Raw genomic sequence first — 23,204 nt, 5'->3', positions numbered from 1 at the left:
AAACGCTTCTCTAGAGGAAAGAGGATTTGGTAAATAACAGGGGCAGTTTTTGAGCCATTTTTTGGAAAAAACTTTGTGGGGGGAGGTAGTGATCTCGTAAATTTTCTGAAAGACACATTCAGTCCCTACCTGTTCGGCTCCAGCCGAATATTTTTACCAATTTTTTTCTTTTCATGTTCCCACACTAGAAAACAGCGCAAAAATGCCCCAAATTTAAGACACGTATAAATTGGCTGGAGTACCGTCGTGATAGTAAAGAGACATCTGCTTTATATTGTCATTGACAGAACAAAAGTATTGCTTTTTGATTGGCAACTACTGCTTGAGACGAGGGAAGTGTCCGCAGAACTGTTGCGCTCTCTAACTTTGTCCCAGTCCTCAACTCGTTGTCTAGTGGCTACCTGTGCTGCCTCTGGATCACGGGGTGTCGAGTCCGATTCCCGACTGGGTCACGGATTTTCTCCGCCCGGTGTCTCGATTTTTGTGTTGTCCTCCACATTTCGTCATCCTTGAGGAAATGGCGTGTCAGGACAGTGAAAAGATTGGGAATTTGCAAAAGCTTGGAAACCGCGCAGTTGAGCGCCCAACAATCCAAGCATCATCATCATCATCATCATGAACTTTGCTACGGATTCTCCTCTGAGTAGAGCGACTTATGGCTCTGCTGACAGAGAGGACACCTGTGACTCTGTCTGCACCAGATACTCTTCACGTCTTGCGCCTGGTACAGACACTTCGGGTTCCGCACACAGCTGGGACAGTCTTCGGTCAGAGAGCTACAGACGTAGGAGGCTCGGCCCAGGCGGCTTCCCGACGATGCAGCAGCAGCAACACACACAGGCGCGGTTAGCGAGCTATCGGCACTACCCACAGCTAGCAAAAAGCAATTATAAATTCTCTTCTTATTTCTATTATCTCCAAAAAACGTTATGCAAAAAACAATTCCCACAGACCTTCTTTAGTTAAGCTCATGCATTTACGTGACAGACCATTTCTGTTCATAGAATATGACACTTCTGTGTCCAGGAAGTCACACGTGCGTACTTAAGTGAAGACAGATCAGAAAAAGGCAGAAGAAATTATAATTCTTTTCTATTTTCCCCTTAAAGTATTTTTCTTTTTTCAACTTCATAAACTGATAATAAGTATTCCAACTGACAGCTTCATTCGGCTTTTTTTTCTGTGACACACTGTTCTCCAAAGGTTGATTGCAGAGGTTTTTCAGCGGCTTGAATGACTGTCAATGATGCCACCTGTGGCATGCCTGCGGTTCCCAACTTCGTTATTGTCACAGGCGAATGTGTAAAATTTGAGTTGATGTAAATCAGCAAAAGTTATTTTCTTCAGTGCGTGTGACTTTGATCTTAGCTGCATCACTGGTCTTCGGTCTAAATCCGAGAACAAAAATCAAAAAGTGCTCAATAACTTAAGTTTTGAATAGAATCAGGTAAACAGACGTTAATTTCAACAAATTTGGTCGGAATTTATAGTCTCTTTCGACTTACCTACATCATAATTACCACAGTAAAGATGACACCATTTATTCAGATCGTCTGTCTGGTTGAAATAGGTTCCAGGGACGAAGCTACATCTGACAGTGTGAGTCCAAATTAGGTAATGTGGGCAGGTGAGTTCAAGAATACGTTGAATGGAAAAAAATCTGCATATGATATGTTTAGTGCTAGCAAAAGTATCAAACGTTTGTGTTTTATGCGTGTATTTACCTTCTTTGTAGACGTTATTAGGGTACTCACAATGTCATATTTTAGACGTACTGTTTCAGTTGCACGATGTAGCACATGGGATAACCATGGAATGACCTTTAGATTACTGTAAATATTTTAATTGCTTTTTCAGCCTTCATCATATACAGGGCAAGATCACTGAACAACAATAGCGCTTTTTTGTTTAAGCTTATTAGCCACAACATACCTAAACAGAAGCATCATATTACTGTTGCATTTTAATACACAACATTTTAGCAAACAAAACTTCCTTACTTATTGGTTACAGGGGTAGGAGCACAATGAATTTTGAAAGATGGGGGAGACGTTGCGCAGGGAGAATCACATTCCATCACTTTCTGCAGTACTGACAGCATTAGCTCTGTGCCGATGATCCGCATTAGCACAGAAATGTCGGACTGAACTCGGAACTAACAAGCTGAAGTGCAAGCTCATACTAAAAGTAGCCCACGCTCAAATAATGTACCCTTTGAAATAAACAACTATTACTACCTAACAAAGACATGTAGGAGCCATAAAGTCCACCGACTTCTACCGATCGAAACAATACCTCAGATTACGAAAACGTTGATAGACGATAGACTACACATTTTTTCTGTTTACAATTACTCACACACATCCACCCGTGAACTAAATATGCTTTGTACAGTGGTTTGCTGTTTGCTAAATTTTGCAGCGCACCAGATGAGCTTGTCGCGATCCGTCGTCATTTAATTTTCCAGCTATTAAATTTGCAATATATGAACCCGTGCAGTCAGTAGTTTCGCCTAGAGACACACCTATCCTCGAGGCTTTTGTTTTGTACGACTTTGTACACGTATGGAGAGGTGGGCTGCTGAGTGGTGCTGCAACTGTCGTCTTAGGAAAGCTGGACTGGACCGGAAATGATCAGCGAACTAGTTAACTCAATAAGCACAAAATTGATTTAACTTGTGTTTTTCCAAGCGTATGAAGATCTACAGTTAGTGCAGTAAGAAAAAGAGTTCAGCTATTACAGTGTCAACTAGCACGAGGATCGCGACACTACAGCACGAAATACGGTGTCGAGGTGAGGTGGGTGCGAGTCGCCGCCGCCGGCCGTCCTGCACTGCAGCTCCAGAGGGCGCTCCTGGTGCTGAGCTGCTGGGGGCGTGGCGCAGCGGGCGCGCTCCATTGGCTCCACCAGATGCCGCGAGCTTGCGATCGGTTCCCGTGTGGTGATATCGATGATTGCTCCTCTTCAAGTATCACAATAGAAGGATTTTGCATTTGCTTAGTTGGTATTTCGCTAACAATTGATTGAACACATTGCTTTATTGCCTCTTTCTGTAGTTGAGTCTGCCGGCCGGGATGGCCGAGCGGTTCTAGGCGCTACAGTCTGGAACCGCGCGACCGCTACGGTCGCAGGTTCAAATCCTGCCTCGGGCATGGATGTGTGTGATGTCCTTAGGTTAGTTAGGTTTAAGTAGTTCTAAGTTCTAGGGGACTGATGACCTCAGAAGTTAAGTCCCATAGTGCTTAGAGCCATTTGAACCATTTTGTAGTTGAGTCTTTGCTGTATGACAGGAAGTTACATGCTGATCTACTTGGAACATTTTAGAGTATTTTGTATGCAAACGAAATAAACACTACATAAACACTATTTCCTCACGCGCACGTTACCTGAGCTTAGTAAGGATTAAACAATGTGGCTTTGTATGTCCTGAATGAGGGAGTGGAAAATGATGTTTGAAATACACTACTGTCTAGTAATGATGAGGTAAATACACAACTACTTCCTAATGTACTCTCCAGGTCGTTATGACCCGTCCTTATCACTTGCCACGCATGGAGATATTTGGCAGAACTAAAGTACGTGTGAACCCAGGCCCTGCAAGATAGAGAGATCCCGGATGAAGTCACGATTAGACATCGCAATAGCAGCCGTCATACCCTAAAATATTTCAGTACGTAAGGTGTAGACTCTACTCTAAAACACACAAACCTGTACGAACTATTACCTGTACGAACTCTTTTTATTACAGAATCACCATACATATTGGGTTCAAGTGTGTAGTTGGTAACGTTGGAAAATCCTCTACAATTACGAAGATCCTGGCAATAAAATCACAAACTAAATGAAATTAATCATGACAAACGTGAACACATACAACCTTTCAAAAGCATTCCTACATGAGAAAAGAACCCCTAGCGTAACTTACAATAACATGATCACAAAACAATTTACCGTCCAAAATATTACATTCACAACACTTCAATATGACTTGTTGTCTAGGGTATTTTAGCTGAACAATAACGTATATTTACTAGTAGTTTTCCCTAATTTTATCCCCTATCAACACACATGCGATACGTGGCTAGCATTAATACGAGGGAATGAGAAGCAGATACGTAACACAATTCTAATATCCAACGGAACTGAAGAGCACACACGTGTTAGTGACTGCCTTACTGAGCTCCTGAGCAGACGCGATATTTAATGTGCTTCGTTGGCGGCTGCTGTGGTCGGCAGTGGCGTATGATGAAGGCAGCGCGTCGACGCTGTGCGCACCTGTAAACCTCAATACTATTCTGGCCTTGACTGAATCAGCAGTCGGAAACTGCACAGAGTTTTCGTGAGACGAAAAACTATGCTTTTCACTAGCTAAATTATTGGAAATGTCCACTCTCTTTGTCTTAGCGACGTGTACAGTTCTGCCCTCTTTAAATTGTTCCGCAGAAGGTAACTAACTCGGTTAGAAATCCCTGATGTTCACTCCGGAGATGTTACGAAATTTTCGAAACCTGTGAACGCAAGTGCTCACTAAAAAGCTGTTCTAGGTCGACAGAACAGGAAGTGATCTGTCTACACATGGCCCTGGTCTGAAGACACCTTTCCCCCTTCTACCCACGGCCACGGTCTGTATATCTTTCTTGTTCCCCTCAGTGCATCTTGTGTTCATCCCGTATCACAAGTTGTAGCGGCCAGTGTTGATTGTTGTACTACTTGCTTCGTTTCTTGGCCCAACAAAGCTTGACAAGCGTATTGTGGTGGAAACTATTTCCTCCTGGCCTATACATTTACGTTTCGCTCCTATACTCTGAGACTCCGCCCCCTACACGAGCTGTCCATGTGAAACTTCATGTTCTACACGCCCTTATCACGTGATACGCGAGTATTTGTTAACAATAGCGGTTCTTTCCAATATGGCCTGTTGCCTGTTTCGAAAAAAAAAAGAAACAGAGCGACAATATTTTTTATTCTTTTCAAAGACCTTCCATTGTGATTCTGAAAGCATACTTTTCCTAGAAGGTTTCCCAGGCATCAGGTACGGTCTTTCTATATATGTTCTGTCCAGTCATCTCCGGCCCATAGTTAACTTTATTTTTTGTTATCACCTCTTTTCGTACATGCGAATTTGTCCTCTAAGAGCATATAACACTAATTTGCTGTGAGTATTGGGACAAAGAAAGTACAAGGCCACTCTGCATTGTTATCAGATGTGTCCAAGATGGCAGCGATGACGTCATCCAAGATGGCGTCGTATAGACTTAGCAACAGCGCATGACATCATCTAAGATGGTGGCCATGGCGTCATTCAAGATGGCTGCTTTTGGCGGGAAGTTTTGAATTTTGACGGAAAAGTGCCATGCACCTTTCCCCCAGAAAAATGGCGGAAAGTTCAAATTCCAGCAGGATAATACATCACACCGCGGTCATCTCTACTAAGCTAAGAAAATCGCAGGAACATAGCTCACTTGGCCTAACTCTGCTAACCTAAGTCACCCAACTGCCACTTCTTCCTACGAACTGGAGCTAAGTTGGAATTTTGGTGGTAAACAAAGGTCAATTCGCATGTCTCTACTAAGCTAAGAAAATGGCCTTAAAGAAAGGGCACATGGACTAACCTTATTCATCCCACTGCCACCTCCTCCTAAGGATTCATCGGAAAAGGACTTGGACATAAGTCTTTATTTAATCATTTTCATGCAGTAGGGCCATCTGGTGTGTTCACCACGAGGTCAGGACTCCAACTGGCTTAGTACACATCGCCACCAACAGAGGGCGCTCTCATCTGTGACATAATCCAAGATGGCGGCAAACAGTGTGTTCGCCATGTGATCTAGGACATAGCCAGAGCACGATCCCATTATGTAATCCATGATCATTGCTCGCAGTATGTGAGACACATGTCACACCTGTAGTCAGATGCTGAGAAAGAGAGATGCAGCAATGCTTTCTCTCTCAGGTGTTTATACCTGGGCATGCGCCAGATGTATAGCCCACGAGCGTGCGAATGCTGGCATCGTAGCCTCTAGCCCGTACGTTCATACTGGCGCCATAGATCGTCTTGGAGAAATATGCAAACCATATCAACTGAACACATGTGGCGCATCTATCATATGAATAACCTAAGTACTTTATTCCAATCGAATTTTAATGATATTCGATAACTGAATGTACCACTTGGAAATTCAGTGATCAAATGTCAAATCTGAGGTTTTCCCACCAGGAGCGCACTGATCATTCATTCATGACGTAGCACCTTGCAGCTCTAGAATGCTGCACTCATATTGGCTACTGCATTAGTGACGTGATTCGACGTCATAGAAACAATATAAGCCAAAGCACAACCGAACCCACCTTCAGTCTGCCTCTGTTCTTCGTTGAGCGTTCAATCACTGTACTTTCGTGTGCATCATGGAGCATACGGGCAGCACCAGCAGCAGCGACAGCGGCAGCAGCAGTGACAAGTGCCTCTGAGGAGATGAAGATCAATTACCTGGTAAGTACTTTTTCAGCGTTCAAATATCGGTTTGAGCCACAGTCCACAGACTGCTGAGTCCTTTAACGGATTGTATGTGTGTTACGTCTGTTTTACACCGCACTCTATACAGATAGCTACACCCTTTAACAGACTGTATGTGGGTTCAATTATAACTTTCTTGAGCGACTGTGATGACTGTGATATGGCTGATTATGAATGAGATCATTAATAAAATATTAATAACTAACTTTCCTGCTCACCAGCAACCAGTATAAACACTATATTCATTAAAATTATGGCACCAACATCTTCCTGATGCGAAACTAATCCATCAGACATACTACTAAGCTAGCAAGAACACAGACTACATGGCTACATGCTGTAAGAATTATTTTCCACGTCGAATTGAAGACAGAAATAAATACGCTAGATAAGATAACACTGTAAGAAGCCGTCCGTTTCGTCGGTCCGCAAGTGTTTGAAGGCACAAGAAAAAGTACGCTAGTCATATGCTTTTGTAAGTCATTCATCGATTCAAATAGAATGCCATTATTGAGTAACTCAACGAATAATTATTATATATTATATATATATTATATATTATAACAAGCGCTTCTGAGACTTCGTAATGTTTAACTAACCGCAGTAACAAAATAAAAGAACAAATATCAGAAGAAAGAAGTCTCTATCCCACGGTAAATATTAATGTCCTACTTCATACAAAAACCCAATAGCAGCAGTGTATCATGAAACTGTCTTACAGTGAACTGTGCTTCAGCAACCAACTAAAGAAAAGGTGCCTACAATTAGCCGTAATATCCGAACCAAAACAAAACCTTCTGTTCTGAATCACAATAAAACTGAGATAAACATCTTATGTTCAGACAGCCACGCAAAGAGAATGACACAATTTTACAAACATTACAAGCAAATCCTGGTTGTTGTATGTGCGAAATTTTAATGAGACGTAACGCATCAAAAAATCAGTAGATTCCAATACTTGGTGATGCGTATGATGTTTACAGGAACAAACTGAAAGATTCACGTGAAACTCTGATAGTGAATGTGAGTATAGTAAGGTAGCAAACAGTTATCGTGGCAGACGTCCATTACAGAAATCATCAATTCTGCAAAAGACAATCAAGAAGCAAGTCAGTGCGTAAAGAAATATTTGCCCGTCAATTGGGAATGTATTTTTTTCTGTTTGCTTTATCTCTCCTCTGTTAACTGCAAATGCCCGCTGATTGCTTCTTTCCTTATTCCGTGGTGATACTGTAATGGACACTTTCTCCTGCATTTTCTGTGATTGATTAAATATGTAATGATAATGTGATATAAGTTTTACCACTAGGTTTTTGTTATTTTGTACTTAAGTGTAAATGAGAGATGAAATATTTTAGATATTCTAATGTTACAAGCACTTTGGATTGTATGCCGTTTATACGTATAGAGGTTGCTTTCTTCGTCTAGCAGGAAAACTTTTATCTGTGCAATATTTTGTTAAGGAGGAATCGAGAAATGATAGGAGTCAATCGATGATGGGTCCCGATAACCTAATGACGAACAGACAGGGCAAGTCGTTTAATTGAAAGACTGATAATTTCGGGGAAAGTAAGGGAGTTTCTTTGTGACGAAAGTCACAAGATTTTACGTAGAGCTTGGAATCTTCATAACGTGTAGAATAATGCAATTTGACCATGCAGAGAGAAGCAGAGTTTTAAGAATAGACACATATCTTCATGTTATCAACGAAGAAGAAGCGATGCAAGACAAGAAGATTTCAAGCAAAAAGATAGCAAGAAAAAATAGCAAAAAAGACGGTTCAAGACTGCAAATTTGACAGTGAATCAGTGCAGGAGAAAAGAAAGATCAGGACATCAGGGGTATGAGAAGAACTATCAGTCATCACAAAACGCTAGCGTACAGTGAATCTGCTGGGGCTGAGTACACTGAGTACTTACCGGCTTTACTTTGATTGAGGGAAGACTATGAACGTCAACAGTAATGTGGATGGTGTTGTGAAAAGTGAGTGTTTAGCGGCCTACCATGGTTGTAGAATTTGGTCTGAGAATTGACTGTCTATTAAAAAATTACCTGTAATGAGGACCAAGACACACTTTATTTGGAAAGTGTTTCTCAACACATATTTTGTTCAGACGTTAATTATTATTAGAGACATTTAGAATGAAGATTAATGAATGATGTCCAGAACAATTGTCGGGCTGATATATTTTTATATGCAATGAAACAAAGATTTGTTTTGCAGTTAAATGTTGTTCAAATGGTTCAAATGGCTCTGAGCATTATGAGACTTATCATCGGAGGTCATCAATTCCCTAGAAGGTAGAACTACTTAAACCTAACTAACCTAAGGTCATCACACACATCCATGCCCGAAGCAGGATTCGAACCTGCGACCGTAGCACTCGCGCGGTTCCTGACTGAAGCGCCTAGAACCGTTCGGCCACCGCGGCCGGCTTAAATGTCGTTTTCAAGCTATTAGAGAGTGTATGATCTCTGTATAGTCAATATTTTTCTTGTACTTTAAAGTGCAACAGTTGGTGGTGGTTAAGTCCTGCATAAAGTTTGCCTTCCCTGCGAAAACGGATAATTCTCAGTTGTTATAATGTGTCGGGCTACTCCCAGTGACGATTCTCAGACCCTGACACTAAAAAAGTGCAATGAACTTTATATTTGATGTTTGAAATAGTCCGTTTGTCAGAAAAGCTTCAGGACAGGTTATTTTAAAGAATATAAAACTGTGCTTACCAAGTAATGATCCTAGCCCCGATTCACAGTTACAATCCTACAAACAGTTGCCAACGTTGTTGCTGGAGGTCTTAAGAACAAGCAAGCAGGGATATTTTCAAATGTGGTGCTTGTAAGTTTATTTCTCACAGCCTATTGGATATCTGCGATATCTTGATGCAACTCTCCATTCAGTCACCTCTTCACTCGCTGAAACAAGGAAAAAATCGTAAAGCAAGAGATCGGGCGAATATGATGGATGTGGGATGTCAATAATAGAATGTCTGACCACATACTCGATAACAGGTGAAGCAGTAAGGGGTCTTGCATTGTCCTGCGCAAAGAAGCAGTCTTGTGAATGCTGCAAATTTGGGCGGCGATATCGAATTGCTTGTCGCAAAATTTTCAAGACTTCGATGTAAGCAGTTACGGTTCGCTGTTTGACCTGGAGGAACATATTTGTGGCGAACTAATCCTTTAGCATCAAAGAATGCGTTCAACATTGTCTTTGTTCTCGAAGATTGTCGTTTGACTATTTTGGAGGCTCATGATCCAGAACTCCTCCATCCAGCACTTGACGCTTCATGTGAGGATGTTAACGGTAGCACCAACCTTAATCACTAACAATAATCTTTGACAGAAATGTGGAATGACTCTATCCAGTAGTTCAGCAGAAACTCTTCGTCTTTCCTCTTTCTGTTCGCATGTTAGTGTGTGTGGGACGACCATTGCAGTAATTTTCCGTTTGCCTAAATCTTCGCATAAAATCGTAAAACACACATCAAGATTCAAATTGAGTTCTTTTGATATCACACGAACAGTTGCCAGTCGCTTGCAATAAAAGCGGCACACGCTCCACGTTTGCATCGGTGTGTGCTGCAGACGGGCGACCATGTCGTGTTCGTCTTGGTCCGAATCTCTGTCTTCACGAAGCCCTTTGTGTTCTTGAAAGTGCCTCGCTTGCATTTATTCCCCAAGTTTCACTAGAGGTTTTCCCGAACTTAATACAAAGCTTTATATTCACTCTTTGTTGACGATCAGCATCCATTGTGTCAGCTTAAGTAATGTGCCAAGCGTGTTGCTAAGCACACCACTGTCACATCGTTAGTTTGCACGGAAACATGGCCGAGGTCATTTCTAGAATGCAGACATACCGGGTAACATAAAACAACATTTGTTTCTTTTTCGTATTCCAAACTCAAAAACAAAAAACCTTGTCCTAGATCTTTTCTGACAACTGAAGCAATTAAAAATATTTACCGCTAGTTTACTTTCCTTTTACTGAAATCAGTTTGAATGTTCCTAGCTTTCCTCTGATTAGTAAGATATGGGTAGTAGTTGTGCGTTAATACAGAATATGATCTTCTCTCAGTGGCGATCTTGTAATATCACAAAACGTGTAGTTATATTAATGGAGCAGCCCTCTCAAAATAAGTAGCTTAATAACACAAAAGTATCGTATTTCTCGATATTCATCATGGGCAACTAATTCTGAATGAAATGTAAATTGAATTGGCCACGAGAGTATGTAACTTGTTACCTCCAATAAATGCTTCGAAAAAGGCTTGTTTAGTAACTAACGGACGTTAACTCACAAAAACTGTGCTTCCTTTAACTGAATCCGTCATTGGTATGGATTTGAAATAAAACATAAAGGATTTATTACCTGGGCTATTATTGTGCCTCATATACAAAAAATCCCCATAAGGACATCGACTAAAGTAACAAGAATCACATGTTGTCCTTAGCACAGACCTTCAAAAATCAGTTTTTCAACGGATATTAGTAGGTCGTGTCAGGTACAGCTTACTCGGTGAATGAAATACCGACTTGCTGAAGCCGACTGCAAGACAAAGCCATTTCATAAACAGAACGCAAGCTGTTTCAAAGAATCGTATTCATAAGAGTCACTCTAGTCTGAGCTAGACAGATTCGCACTAGCCAACATGGCTCTCCCACTGCCAGCTTTTCGTAGTGCATAAATGTTAGATTTGCCCAGATTCATGGCACGAGGGGAGCTTTGTTCTCAATAAAGTGTCTGACACCTACGAACTATTGCTGATTCTCTCTCTCTCTCTCTCTCTCTCTCTCTCTCTCTCTCTCTCTCTCTCTCACACACACACACACACACACACACACACACACACACAAGCGCGCGCGCGCGCGTACACGCACACGTGTGTGTGTGAATAGAGGTACACACCTCTTTGTGTGTGCATGTGAAAGCAGCAATATTCCTCAGCACGTGTAAATGCAGGCACTTTCAACAACACATTATTTCACGCTATAAGACGAACATCTTATCCATACCATACTCATGGACAGATGAATAAGAAGCCTTCATTACTGTTCTGCTTTTATATGGCCAATGATTTTGGTGCTAATAACTTTGTTGGCTGGAGCACTATTGCGCTTATTAAACTTATCATGTACACTATCACATCAGACCACATAACGAAAGTCAATCAGTGGGTTCAAAGGTGAGAGAAAAAGTCCCTTGCAGATAACTGAGATGAAACAAACGGAATCTATACAATTTGTCAAATATGCAAATATAATCAGCAACTTTCATCAGACTCTCTTAAAACCGGAGAGCAGTAAACAGAAGAACACATTCCAAGCTGATAACTTTTCACAACCTCTACTGCTAGGAAATTGTACTTATTTAGCAAGTATAACCAGAATTAAAAATTTCGGTATCCATTAAATATTAGAAAATTTCTTTGCTAAATAGTCTCGACAAATTTGAACATGTTCCTCCTGAAATTATCACAATGTCTGTGAGAGTAATAATTGTATTCTATGCTCTTGAGTAATAACATTAGTAATAATTTTACACATGTAACACTAATCTAGTGAAATGTGAGAAGTTTCTAGGAATAATACTTGAAGGCTGTTACCCATATTGAAGACATGACTGTAATATGATTTAAACTATTTACAATTAATAATAGAAGTTGTGCAAACTCCATATATTGAGAAAGCTCTTGCATAAGAGACAAATGTAAATCCTCACAAAAATGAAAGTGTACACGATTTAGCCAAAGCTATGGCATCACTGCGGTCGTGATGTAAGAGAACATCAACAACTAATACGTGAAAGTAATTCAAATTACAAAAATACAAAAATTATACAAAAATATGATATTAAATGGTGTAAAATGTTAACTCAAAGTATAGCCTCGCAGTGGATATGATGTAAATGAAACATTCATAGTTATTAGAGTTATTCTAAAAAGCTCAAGCTTAAGGTTACTCTCAATAACTAACTTAGAGGTATGTAATTTGCGTTTACTACCCTAACTATTTTGTAAATCTGAACACACATCTCATTCATGCTCTTCTTTGGCGTAGAATTGTAGGTACCAAAAAACAGAAGATTACTGTTTCTGCAACTTCATCATGGTCGCATGAAGGACACATTACATGTGTAAAGTCACTATGTCGATGGAGAGCATCTAGATACAAAAGATCGAACAAATCGTAATACTCGAGACGCGATTATCTACCACACCAGCGACATTATTGCAAAAGATTGTGAAGTGGCTTCCAGTATGTCCTAGTCACACACAAAAGATTGTCGCAAGTAGCATGTGCAGTTACTTAGCTAATGCCGTAAGAAAATATTGTTCATGGGCTAATATTTAGAGAATTATAAGAATAATTACAAAGTCTCAGTATGTGAGACCATTAATGAATCAAGATTGTCCACACTGACACAGAGTGGTTCAAACGGCTCTGAGCACTATGGGACTTAACAGCTGAGGTCATAAGTCCCCTAGAACTTAGAACTACTTAAACCTAACTAACCTAAGGACATCACACACATCCATACCCGAGGCAGGATTCGAACCTGCGACCGTAGCGGTCGCGCGGTTCCAGACTGAAGCGCCCAGAAGCGCTCTGCCACACCGCACGCTAATCGTTACCTTTGTGCATCAATTATACGAAAAGTATTTAAGTACATACTACAATGACAATATGTTGCTTCATTACCATGAGCATTGTTCGCTTCTACTTAACTTACAATGTTTGTACTTAATTTAATTTATAAAAGGTGAGAATCGGAAATAACGATTTGAGAATTACGTTGACGTTTACAATTATTGTTGTATCTCGGGAAGACAAATTTTTTACGTCGGAAGGGAGCAGTAACTTTGTTATGTTCTGGAGAATATCTTATTTCTGCTTGCGTTTTCTTGGATTTTTTTTATCATGCCAGGGGCAAAGTTCGCAGTGGGAACGGATCAGAATTTTATTCTCATTTTAATTACGCTCGGTATTCAACAAATTACGTACCTTTACCCACCTTTCCTAAACGTGTATGTTTGCTAGATTGTGTGTATGTCTGTGTAAATACTAACGCACGCACATCGATAAATTTAGATGGTCCTCTTCGGTTCCACCTTTGGGTCTTGGAATGGCCGTTGGGAATGTTCCAGAGGCTGCCTCGTGGTGGCAGTCTAGCGGGTGGGAGCAGAGGGGAGGAGCTCTGTCTGCTTGTCCATTCTTAAAGAGTGACTTCGCAATTGGTTCCTTGAAGATCGTTGCACAATAAAAACGACTGTTTTAATTTTTGACGCTTAGGAAATACTGAAAAGAGAAACCATGTGCTGTGCCTGCTGTGTCCTGACTGGAGGAGACGCTCGGTGCCACTGCAGAGTCGTCTTGTCGACTGGTCAGTTCGCCACCTCCCAGGTTTTGTCTGTCTCTGTCCTCGGAGTTGCTACAGACTGAAACTTGTTCAAAGTCAGCAAACGCTGTTCGGGGTCTGTTGAGTGTGACTGCCACTGCCGTGCTCACTTGAAATGAGATTTTAGTTGTGAGATAGTAAGTATTTCCACGTTAGGAAGTATCTACGATTGTTAATTCATTTGTCGGAAGCATTTTTTGAGCACTTCGCTAGTGATAAATATCTGGTCGTTTAACTAAATTCAGTTAGGGAACGCCTTGTTCCTCATCCAGTCATGATTTACTTCTTGCATTGCGATCCTTATTACGCTTCTTGATGTCTTTCCATTGTCGGCTGCATGTCAGTTTTAGCAGCTCGTCTGCCCTAGAGTTGGTAACTTCGTCTTCTGCTCTCTTTAAGTGTCTGGATTTTTGTATCACTTGAGTGTCCATTTTGAATTTTTGACTTAACGTAATCCTTACGCAATACTATTGATTAAAATTGTTATAGCAAACACCCCTCAAGGATCCATAGTGAAAGGACTTTGTACATTATAAGTGTTTACAGGAGTCGAGTATTTCATTCCATTTCGTGAATACATATAGCTGGGAATCAACTAGTAAGCCAAACTTCACCCTAACGTACATTCCAGCACACAATCCAATATTCCTGTGCTTATTAACACCAACTGCCTTGTAATTAAAATCTATGAGAAGACATGTTTAAACTGTATCCCGTCATCGGCCGTTCTGAAGTTTGAGTTAGAATTCCCATTGCACGCTTTAATAAAAAAATAATTTAGGACCAAATTCAATATCGTGTGACTTCAGCCAGTTTGGCGCTGTGGGTGTCAGAGAACGAAAGACGTGGGATTCCGTCCACTCGCCTCGCATAGGGTGCCTAAAGGATGCTGCGTTTTCGGAATGCTATGCAACAATTCAAGCAAAATCGCATTAATGGTTTTTATTACAAATAAGAAGAATGACGAAACCTAACTCGTATTTACAATAAGTGGTCGCATGCGATGGGCGAAATGCAAATGAGTGTCCCTTGCTATATACAGTGTTAATGAAAGCAATTGATGTGGAATACACGTCACTGCTACTGTGGCACTCTCTGCTGGGCCGTGCTGATGCTGTCCGAATACTGAGCGGCCGAGGCTGCTGCTGCTGTGAAACACTGGTGACATCTGCCAGGTGTGGCGGCAGTGTAGGCAGCGCTGTGTGCTGTTCGTGCGCTGACCTCAGCGTCGAACTGAGTTGACTATCTTTGTGAGCTACCCTCTGACTATGGAGCGTCATCGACGCCGCGGGAGTTTGGTTACTCCCTCAGGAGGTCGGGCCGACGTGTTGTCGGCCTGCGGTGGACCTGGCGGCCCAGCCCACGAATGAGGCGACTGTCAGAGTGTTCTGCAGTGTTGTAGAACATTCTGTTGATGTGCCGGAAGCGATCCCGCAGTAGCGGGGCCACTGCTTCCTTCTGAGCGAGGCGGCTTGTGAAGGGCAAGGCGCAGCGCCCAGTTTTGGACGCGCCGGAGCGTCGCGATGTGCGTGTCGGCAGCGTTGCCCCACACCACGGCAGCGTACTCGAGTATCGGCCGAACCAGGGCCAGGTACAGAGTGAGGCCGTGGCTTGGAGGGAGTGTGGAGGAAGGGTTGAGCAGTGGGTACAGCGCACGAAGGTGCCACTCTGCTCGCCCCCTGACGTCACGGACGTGAGGCAGCGACGTCAGGTGCCGCCGACCACCACCCCGAGGTATCTGCCAGTCCGCAATCTTGGGATGGGGCCTCCCACGATCGTGACCGCCGGTAGGTCCGGAGGCAGCCCCTTTCTGCTGAAGACGATGGCCTGGCTCTTCGCAGCTTTAAATTTTAATCGCCATTTAGTGGACCAGGCACCCGGGACGTCACATCCGAGCTGGAGGCGGCGGCGCATCTCGGCCGCGTTCATGCTACGGGTGAACAACGCAGTGTCGTCAGCATAAAGCGCTAACCCCACGCGTGCCACCCGCGGTGCGTCGGCGGTGTAGAGGGAGTACAGCAGTGGGCCGAGAACCGACCCCTGTGGTACTCCCGCGCGTATCTGCCGGTCGGTGGGGATGCCTCCGTCTGCTCGCACGTGGAATGTTCGTACTGAGAGATAGGAGCGCAGCAGTACCGCGTGTGACGTCGGTACCCCGTGTACAAAGAGTTTATACACGAGGCCGTCGTGCCACCCGCAGTCGAAGGCCTCGGAGACGTCGAGAAGCACTGCCCATAGGTACTCCCGCGTCTCCAGCGCTCGCATCGCCTGCTCCACTAGGTGCAACAGCTGCTGGCTGGTCGAATGGCCGCTCCGGAATCCGAACTGCTTCTCAGGGATGAGCTGCTGGTCCTTGCTTCTGATGCAGGGGCGGTTGACTGGGGCCGCTCTGGAGGTGTCGACTGCCGTGGAGCGACAGTTTCAGCGGCAACTGCGCCGCAGCGCGAGCTGTTTGCCGCTGCCGCGGGGGAGTGTGGGTGGGAGTCTGTTGCGCAGCGGCGACGCCTGCGCGGCGGGCAACCCGCGCGTCAAGGGCGGCCGCTTGGGTAGCCGAACTCTCTGGCGAAGCCGTGGACGGCGCGGTCGGCTGCTGTCTCCCTCCGACGGGTTGGTCAGAGCGCTGGGAGGGGGCAGGTAACCAGCTTTCGGTGGCGGCAGCGAAGATGGCGGAAGAGTGCACCTAACGAGAAGGCCGCGCTGCTGGTTCCGGCCCGTCTTGAAAGCCGAACAGCCTCTACAACAGGCAACATGCGGTTCGTCGCGGTTGCAGGAAGTTGGCTTGTCCTCGCGGGCAAGGCCGCAAGATTTGTTCTCGTGCTGCCCCGCGCACTTGACGCAGCGGGGAGGCATGTACCAGTGTCTAGAGACGTGGTCCAGCCGCTGGCAGGAGATACACTGAGCCCTTTTGCCTTTGGCTCGGAGTGGTTCGACCTCAACCTTGACGCGGCAGACCCGCTGCACCTGGAAATCTGGTACAGCAGCAGGTTGTCGACGAGGACAATCTGGTACAGCAGCATGTCGCAGTGGGTACGGGGAGACTTCATCGAGCCCGTTGACCTGACGCCGAAGTCCGTATCCTCCAGTTCCTCACGGAAGTAGTCCGCGCCAAACTTGAGGAGAAGGTGGCGGAATACCACCTTCAGAAGTTTGAGGGGCTCGGAGGGGTGGGTGTAGCAATGGAGGCCGTCCTCGCTTACGGGGTCCATCACTGCCCGGTACTCCTCGTGTGTCGCGGCCGTGACCTTGTAGAGGTCACGGCCGGCATTCTTGACTGTAGTGGACGTGGCCACGAGCTTGTGTTGGAGGTCCTTATACACGCCGTCCCACTGGACGACCATAGGCGGAGGGGGCGGCGGCTTCTTCTGGGGCGGACCGGAGGCGCCATGCCGTCCTCCACCTCGTCGACGAATGAAGGGTAGAGCCACGGGTCGTAACACATCTGAAATGTAACGTCCACTGTTCAAAGTGCCGTCAATGCGAGAAAGAGGTGATCGAGAAATGTAACCAATGGCACCCCATACCATCACGCCGGGTGATACGTCAGTATGGCGATGACGATACACGCTTCCAATGTGCGTTCACCGCGATGTCGCCAAACACGGGTGCGACCATGTTGATGCTGTAAACAGAACCTGGATTCATCCGAAAAAATTACGTTTTGCCATTTGTGCACGCAGGTTAGTCGTTGAGTACACCATCGCAGGCGCTCCTGTCTGTGAAGCAGGGTCAAGGGTAACCGCAACCACGGTCTCCGAGCTGATAGTCCATGCTGCTGCAAACGTCGTCGAACTGTTCGTACAGATGGCTGTTGTCTTGCAAACGTCCCCATCTGTTGACTCACAGATCGAGACGTAGCTGCACGATCCGTTACAGCCATGCAGATAAGATGCCTGTCATCTCGATTGCTAGTGATACGAGGCCGTTGGGATCCAGCACGGCGTTGCGTATTACCCTCCAGAACCAACCGATGCCATATTCTGCTAACATTCATTGGATCTCGACCAATGCGAGCAGCAATGTCGCAATACGATAAGCCCCAATCACGATAGGGTACAATCTGACCTTTATCAAAGTCGGAAACGTAATGGTACGCATTTCTCCTCCTTACACGAGGCATCACAACAACGTTTCACCAGGCAACGCCGGTCAACTGCTGTTTGTGTATGAGAAATCGGTTGGAAACTTTCCTCATGTCAGTACGTTGTAGGTGTCGTCCCCGGCGCCAACCTTGTGTGAATGCTCTGAAAAGCTAATCATTTGCATATCACAGCATCTTCTTCCTGTCGGTTAAATTTCGCATCTGTAGCACGTCATCTTCGTGGTGTAGCAATTTTAATGGCCAGTAGTCTATATAGTTGTCACGGACACAGACAAGATTCAAGAATTAGTACATGTTATTTGATTGCTGTGAACCACGGAACTGCAGATTGGATATAATTGAAGTTCAGTATTCAGTTTGTTCCTGTAAGAAAGAGTATTTTAACCACGTGTGCATTTTGTATTGTAGTGAGAGGTAACTGGCCACACTGAGGGCGTTGACTTAATTAATTAGTGAATCAATGTGATAGAGTGTAGGGCGTATTTCCAAGACATACAGAGCCCAGTATTTTCGGAAGGCCTGAGAGTTTCCCTAGCACCGACTACATTGGCCAGGACAAAAGACAGTTTAATGTGATACGTGCACTAGGTTCACTTAAGAGAGAGAGAGAGACAGGCAGACAGAGAGGGAGAGATTTGGAATTTACCAGCAGTGGTGTGTAACGGAAATTGAGTCTCATATCAGAGGGTTTCCGTCGCCTGAAGCTTTTGTCCAGGGAGCTAGCGTGGCTTCTGGTCTGTGCGGCCCAGAAAATAGGTCTGGCAGTGAAGCACCAACACTGGTTTTGATGTGCTGCCCCTGACGGCGGTTTCGATGTCCACGGATACCTCACGGTCCAGATGTTGATGCAGCTACCACCAAGGGACTCATGACGCTTCCTGTCTAACGCTGCAGCTGTGGAGAAAGCGTTTTTCTTGCAGAAGAAAGTCACTACAATGTAATTAGGTTGTGGTGAAATGGAAAACCACTTAACAGTACAATAAGTTAATGAATATTATAAATTTGGCAACCGTGGAGAGTAGGAAGAAAAGTGACCAATACCTTAAGGGAGTGGGGGAGGGGGGGTGACACGGAAAACCACTTCGCAGAACAATAGGTTAAGTGGGGTTATAAATTTGGCAACCATGGTGAGTGGTGTGCTGTCCCCATTCCATCACGAATTTAACTGACTAGAATTCAGGGTGGAGTGGTGCCCCAATTCCATCTGGAACAAATGTGGTAACATGGTAGACTGGGTTGGTATCGCCATTACGTTACTATTTTACTTACACAGTGTCTCACGCTCCCCTGCACGTTCTGAAACGCATCTGCCACGCTATTGGGGCGAGGTTTAGCGCAGACACTGAGACACCGCTATCGTTCTTCCCAGTACTAACACACGCTGCAGCAGTTGTTTTGTGTAACTCCGGCACACGTCGGCATTAGACCCCCCGCAGGGAGGACAGTCCTCGGTGTCTACAGGCTGAGTGCAGCGGTGGGGCGCGGCCCGCAACACAACGACAGACACGTTTTATCCCTGCGAGCAAACCCTCTGCATTCGCGCGCACACACACACACACACACACACACACAACTCGCAGTGTCTGTGGTAGACTTCTCTTTCAAGACTGAATATCTGGCTTGTTGAAGAGCGTAAACGAGAAACACGTCCGAGTCAGAACCCCCATCTTCTTGTCAACTGGAGAAACACGAGGAGTTCGAGTACCTGTGCCGGGGTCCTGCCACACGCGCTCATTCCTGTATTTTTGTGAGAATGAGTTACGAAGAGTGTCGGTGCAGTTTAGGTGTCACCTTAAGATGTTCATTTTGAACGAAACCAGTTCTGACGCTGTAAAATTACTTGAAGCACAGCTGTGGTAGTGTTATTAAAATTTATATTATTGAATTCGGGAGTGGGAAATTATTAAGATGTGTAAATGCCTTTTCTTTCAGCTTACAAGGTAGGTTGGTCGCACACCGAGATTTCGTTTCACAGGACTTATCTCACAGAGCTATCGCTGCACTCTTTTTCTTTCAGGGACACTGAACGACTTAGCTTTCATTAAGACTACATAAAGAGTGTTACTTATTCACTAAGCAATTTAATTCGTGTATCACTTATCACAGTTCAGGGTTTCGTTCAATTAATTCATGGTAGCTTTCAAATATTATAACAACATTTCATGTGTAAACCTTATCAAATGATAATAAAACATTTGCAGACCACTGCCCCACAGTACAAATGGCGATTTGCAAACCTCTGACCCACGGCACAAGAGACAAGCACATAACTCCACATCTGCACGATTACCCTGCAAATCACACTTAACTGCCAGAGGAAACATATGACTACTTTCAGACTATTTCTTACCGTTCCACTCTCAAATAGCACGTGGGAAAAATGAGCACCTAAATCTCTCCTTGCAGCCTCTGATTTCCCTTAATTTCTTACTATCGTTATATCATCCTATGCAGATGGGAGTCCTCAAAATATTTTGGCACCGAGACGAGAGTGTAAGCGATAGCAACATTGAGAAAATATCTGGCCACAACCAGAAACGCTTTTGTTTCGATTACTGTCACCCCATCTCGCTTAACACATCGGTAAAACACTATACCCTACTTCGTCATACTAGAAATGGAGGCCCGTTTCTTTCAACTGTTCTAATGTTTTTGTCAGTCCTATTACACTGGTGTATAAACCGCGAGGACGAAATAACTTTTGCATAATGTGTCACTGCGAAGAAACACACCTCCATGAAACTTGGACCATAAGTAGATATTACTGCTACAGTGTAGTGATTAAGGCAACTGAAATAAATACCCAATAAGGCAAACAGAAATGACACTTTCCGGTAGAATGTTAAATATCCCTTCTGCATTATTTGATCTCACTTCCAGAGACATTTCAAATCCTGACTGTGATGCTGGACCCTCTATGTCTTCTCCATGGACTCCAGTTTCTTCTTCTATCACAGTAACCGATAAGTCCCCTTCTTCACAGAGACTTTCAATGTGCTCTTTCCTTACGCATATGTACATGTCTAATGATAAGTCTACGTATTTACTACATCTTTAATTCTGTTCTTTATTTTATATTTAAGTGTAAATGAAATTTAATGTATTTAGCTACTTGTTGTAATGTTTTACATCACATCGTTTCTACACAGTTTATACGTAAAGAATGCCTTTCACCCGTAGGAAAAGATTTATCTGTGGATAATTTTATTAAGGAGAAAGTGAAAAATGAATCCTAGTCAGACGATACTGCACGTACGCGACGTATCATTTTAGTAGCAAAGGAAGTGGAATAGCTGGAGTATAAGTTACAAATCTCATAAATAATTTTTAAAATAATGATCGAAGAAATTGTATACATGCTTAGTTGTTGATGCAAAAACATGTAACGTCACCCATGGCTTTGATGGTCTACAGAATGTAAACATATTTGGTGTAGTTAGACAGCTATCGAAGTTAAAGTTGGTGCGTTGCACCGATAGTGAGCGAGTAGCCTTGCTTCTATTGGTCAGAAGCCCAGGAGCTAACGACGGAGGCCATATTTTACCACATACTACAATCAAATACGTAAATCAGATTAATGGAACCACTGAGCACATATAAGTAAACACACCCCTCCAAAAGGTACGTCCAAACAAATGCAATAATAACTAGAACAAAATAGAAGAGAAAGCTAGAGCTGGTAAATGACAATTACTAGCAGTAATCTTGGTATCAGAAATGTCACCACTGATTGCAAACAATCTTAACCGAAACTACGTGTATTTAAAGAATGAGCAAAGGTGGCGAAAATTCATTACAAGAATACAAAATTACAATTTGATAAAATGGAGAGAGACGGCGCTTTCTGTTGCAGCTTATCTGTACGAGGTCGGTGAGTTGCTACATCAACGGCAGCTCGTTGGCTGTCGCGGTGTAGTTACAGCACTTCCACCAGTTGTGTATTGCAGTGGTTGCATCCTCTTGGTTATCATGTGACTCTCCTGACTGTATTGTTATCCTCTGCCGTATTTCTTTGCTTACAGTCTTCCAGGACTAATTGTTGCTGCATAGATCCACGATCGAATGTGTGCGACCATAACGTTCATTACACACATGATCCTACTTTTATTATAGTTCTGTACACAGTTTTGATGTGGTGTAAAATTCACTTTAACTCACCATTTCCTAAGTTACAGTCAGTCTGTTTCTAACATGCATACCATATTTGTAAGTTCACAATTTAACTAGCCAGTTTCACATATATGAAACACTTCAAATGTTTCCAAAAAGACCGTTAATGTTTTAACATGTGCAGGACTTCATTAAATTTTAAATACACTACTGGCCATTAAAATTGCTACACCACAAAGATGACATGCTACAGACGCGAAATTTAACCGACAGGAAGAAGATGCTGTGATATACAAATGATTAGCTTTTCAGAGCATTCACACAAGGTTGGCGCCGGTGGCGACACCCACAAAAAGCTGACATGAGGAAAGTTTCCAACCGATTTCTCATACACAAACAGCAGTTGACCGGCGTTGCCTGGTGAAACGTTGTTGTGATGCCTCGTGTAAGGAGGAGAAATGCGTACCATCACGTTTCCGACTTTGATAAAGGTCAGATTGTACCCTATCGTGATTGGGGCTTATCGTATTGCGACATTGCTGCTCGCGTTGGTCGAGATCCAATGACTGTTAGCAGAATATGGAATCGGTTGGTTCAGGAGGGTAATACGGAACGCCGTGCTGGATCCCAACGGCCTCGTATCACTAGCAGTCGAGATGACAGGCATCTTATCTGCATGGCTGTAACGGATCGTGCAGCTACGTCTCGATCTGTGAGTCAACAGATGGGGACGTTTGCAAGACAACAGCCATCTGCACGAACAGTTCGACGACATATGCAGCAGTATGGACTATCAGCTAGAAGACCACGGCTGCGGTTACCCTTGACGCTGCATCACAGACAGGAGCGCTTTCGATGGTATACTCAACGACGAACCTGGATGCACGAATGGCAAAACGTCATTTTTTCGGATGAATCCGGGTTCTGTTTACAACATCATGATGGTCGCATTCGTGTTTTGCGGCATCACGGTGAGCGCACATTGGAAGCGTGTATTCGCCATCGCCGAACTGGCGTATCACCGGGCGTGATGGTATGGGGTGCCATTGGTTACACGTCTCGGTCACCTCTTGTTCGCATTG

General features: G+C 43.9%; 1 protein-coding gene across 1 annotated transcript in view; it reads left to right on the top strand.

Moving 5' to 3' along the window:
- Positions 1-16,251: 16,251 nt before the first annotated feature.
- Positions 16,252-23,204, top strand: part of LOC126088476 (putative cyclin-dependent serine/threonine-protein kinase DDB_G0272797/DDB_G0274007) — a 130,401-nt gene continuing 123,448 nt past the window's right edge. The window contains exon 1 of the mRNA XM_049906621.1: positions 16,252-16,459. Coding sequence (XP_049762578.1) covers positions 16,252-16,459 — 208 coding nt within the window. The remainder of the gene's footprint in view (positions 16,460-23,204) is intronic.

The sequence above is a fragment of the Schistocerca cancellata genome, chromosome 1 (genome assembly GCF_023864275.1).
Source record: "Schistocerca cancellata isolate TAMUIC-IGC-003103 chromosome 1, iqSchCanc2.1, whole genome shotgun sequence".
Lineage (NCBI taxonomy): Eukaryota > Metazoa > Arthropoda > Insecta > Orthoptera > Acrididae > Schistocerca > Schistocerca cancellata.
The sequence above is the reverse complement of the archived record's forward strand: the minus strand, read 5'-3'. Positions and strand labels throughout refer to the sequence as shown.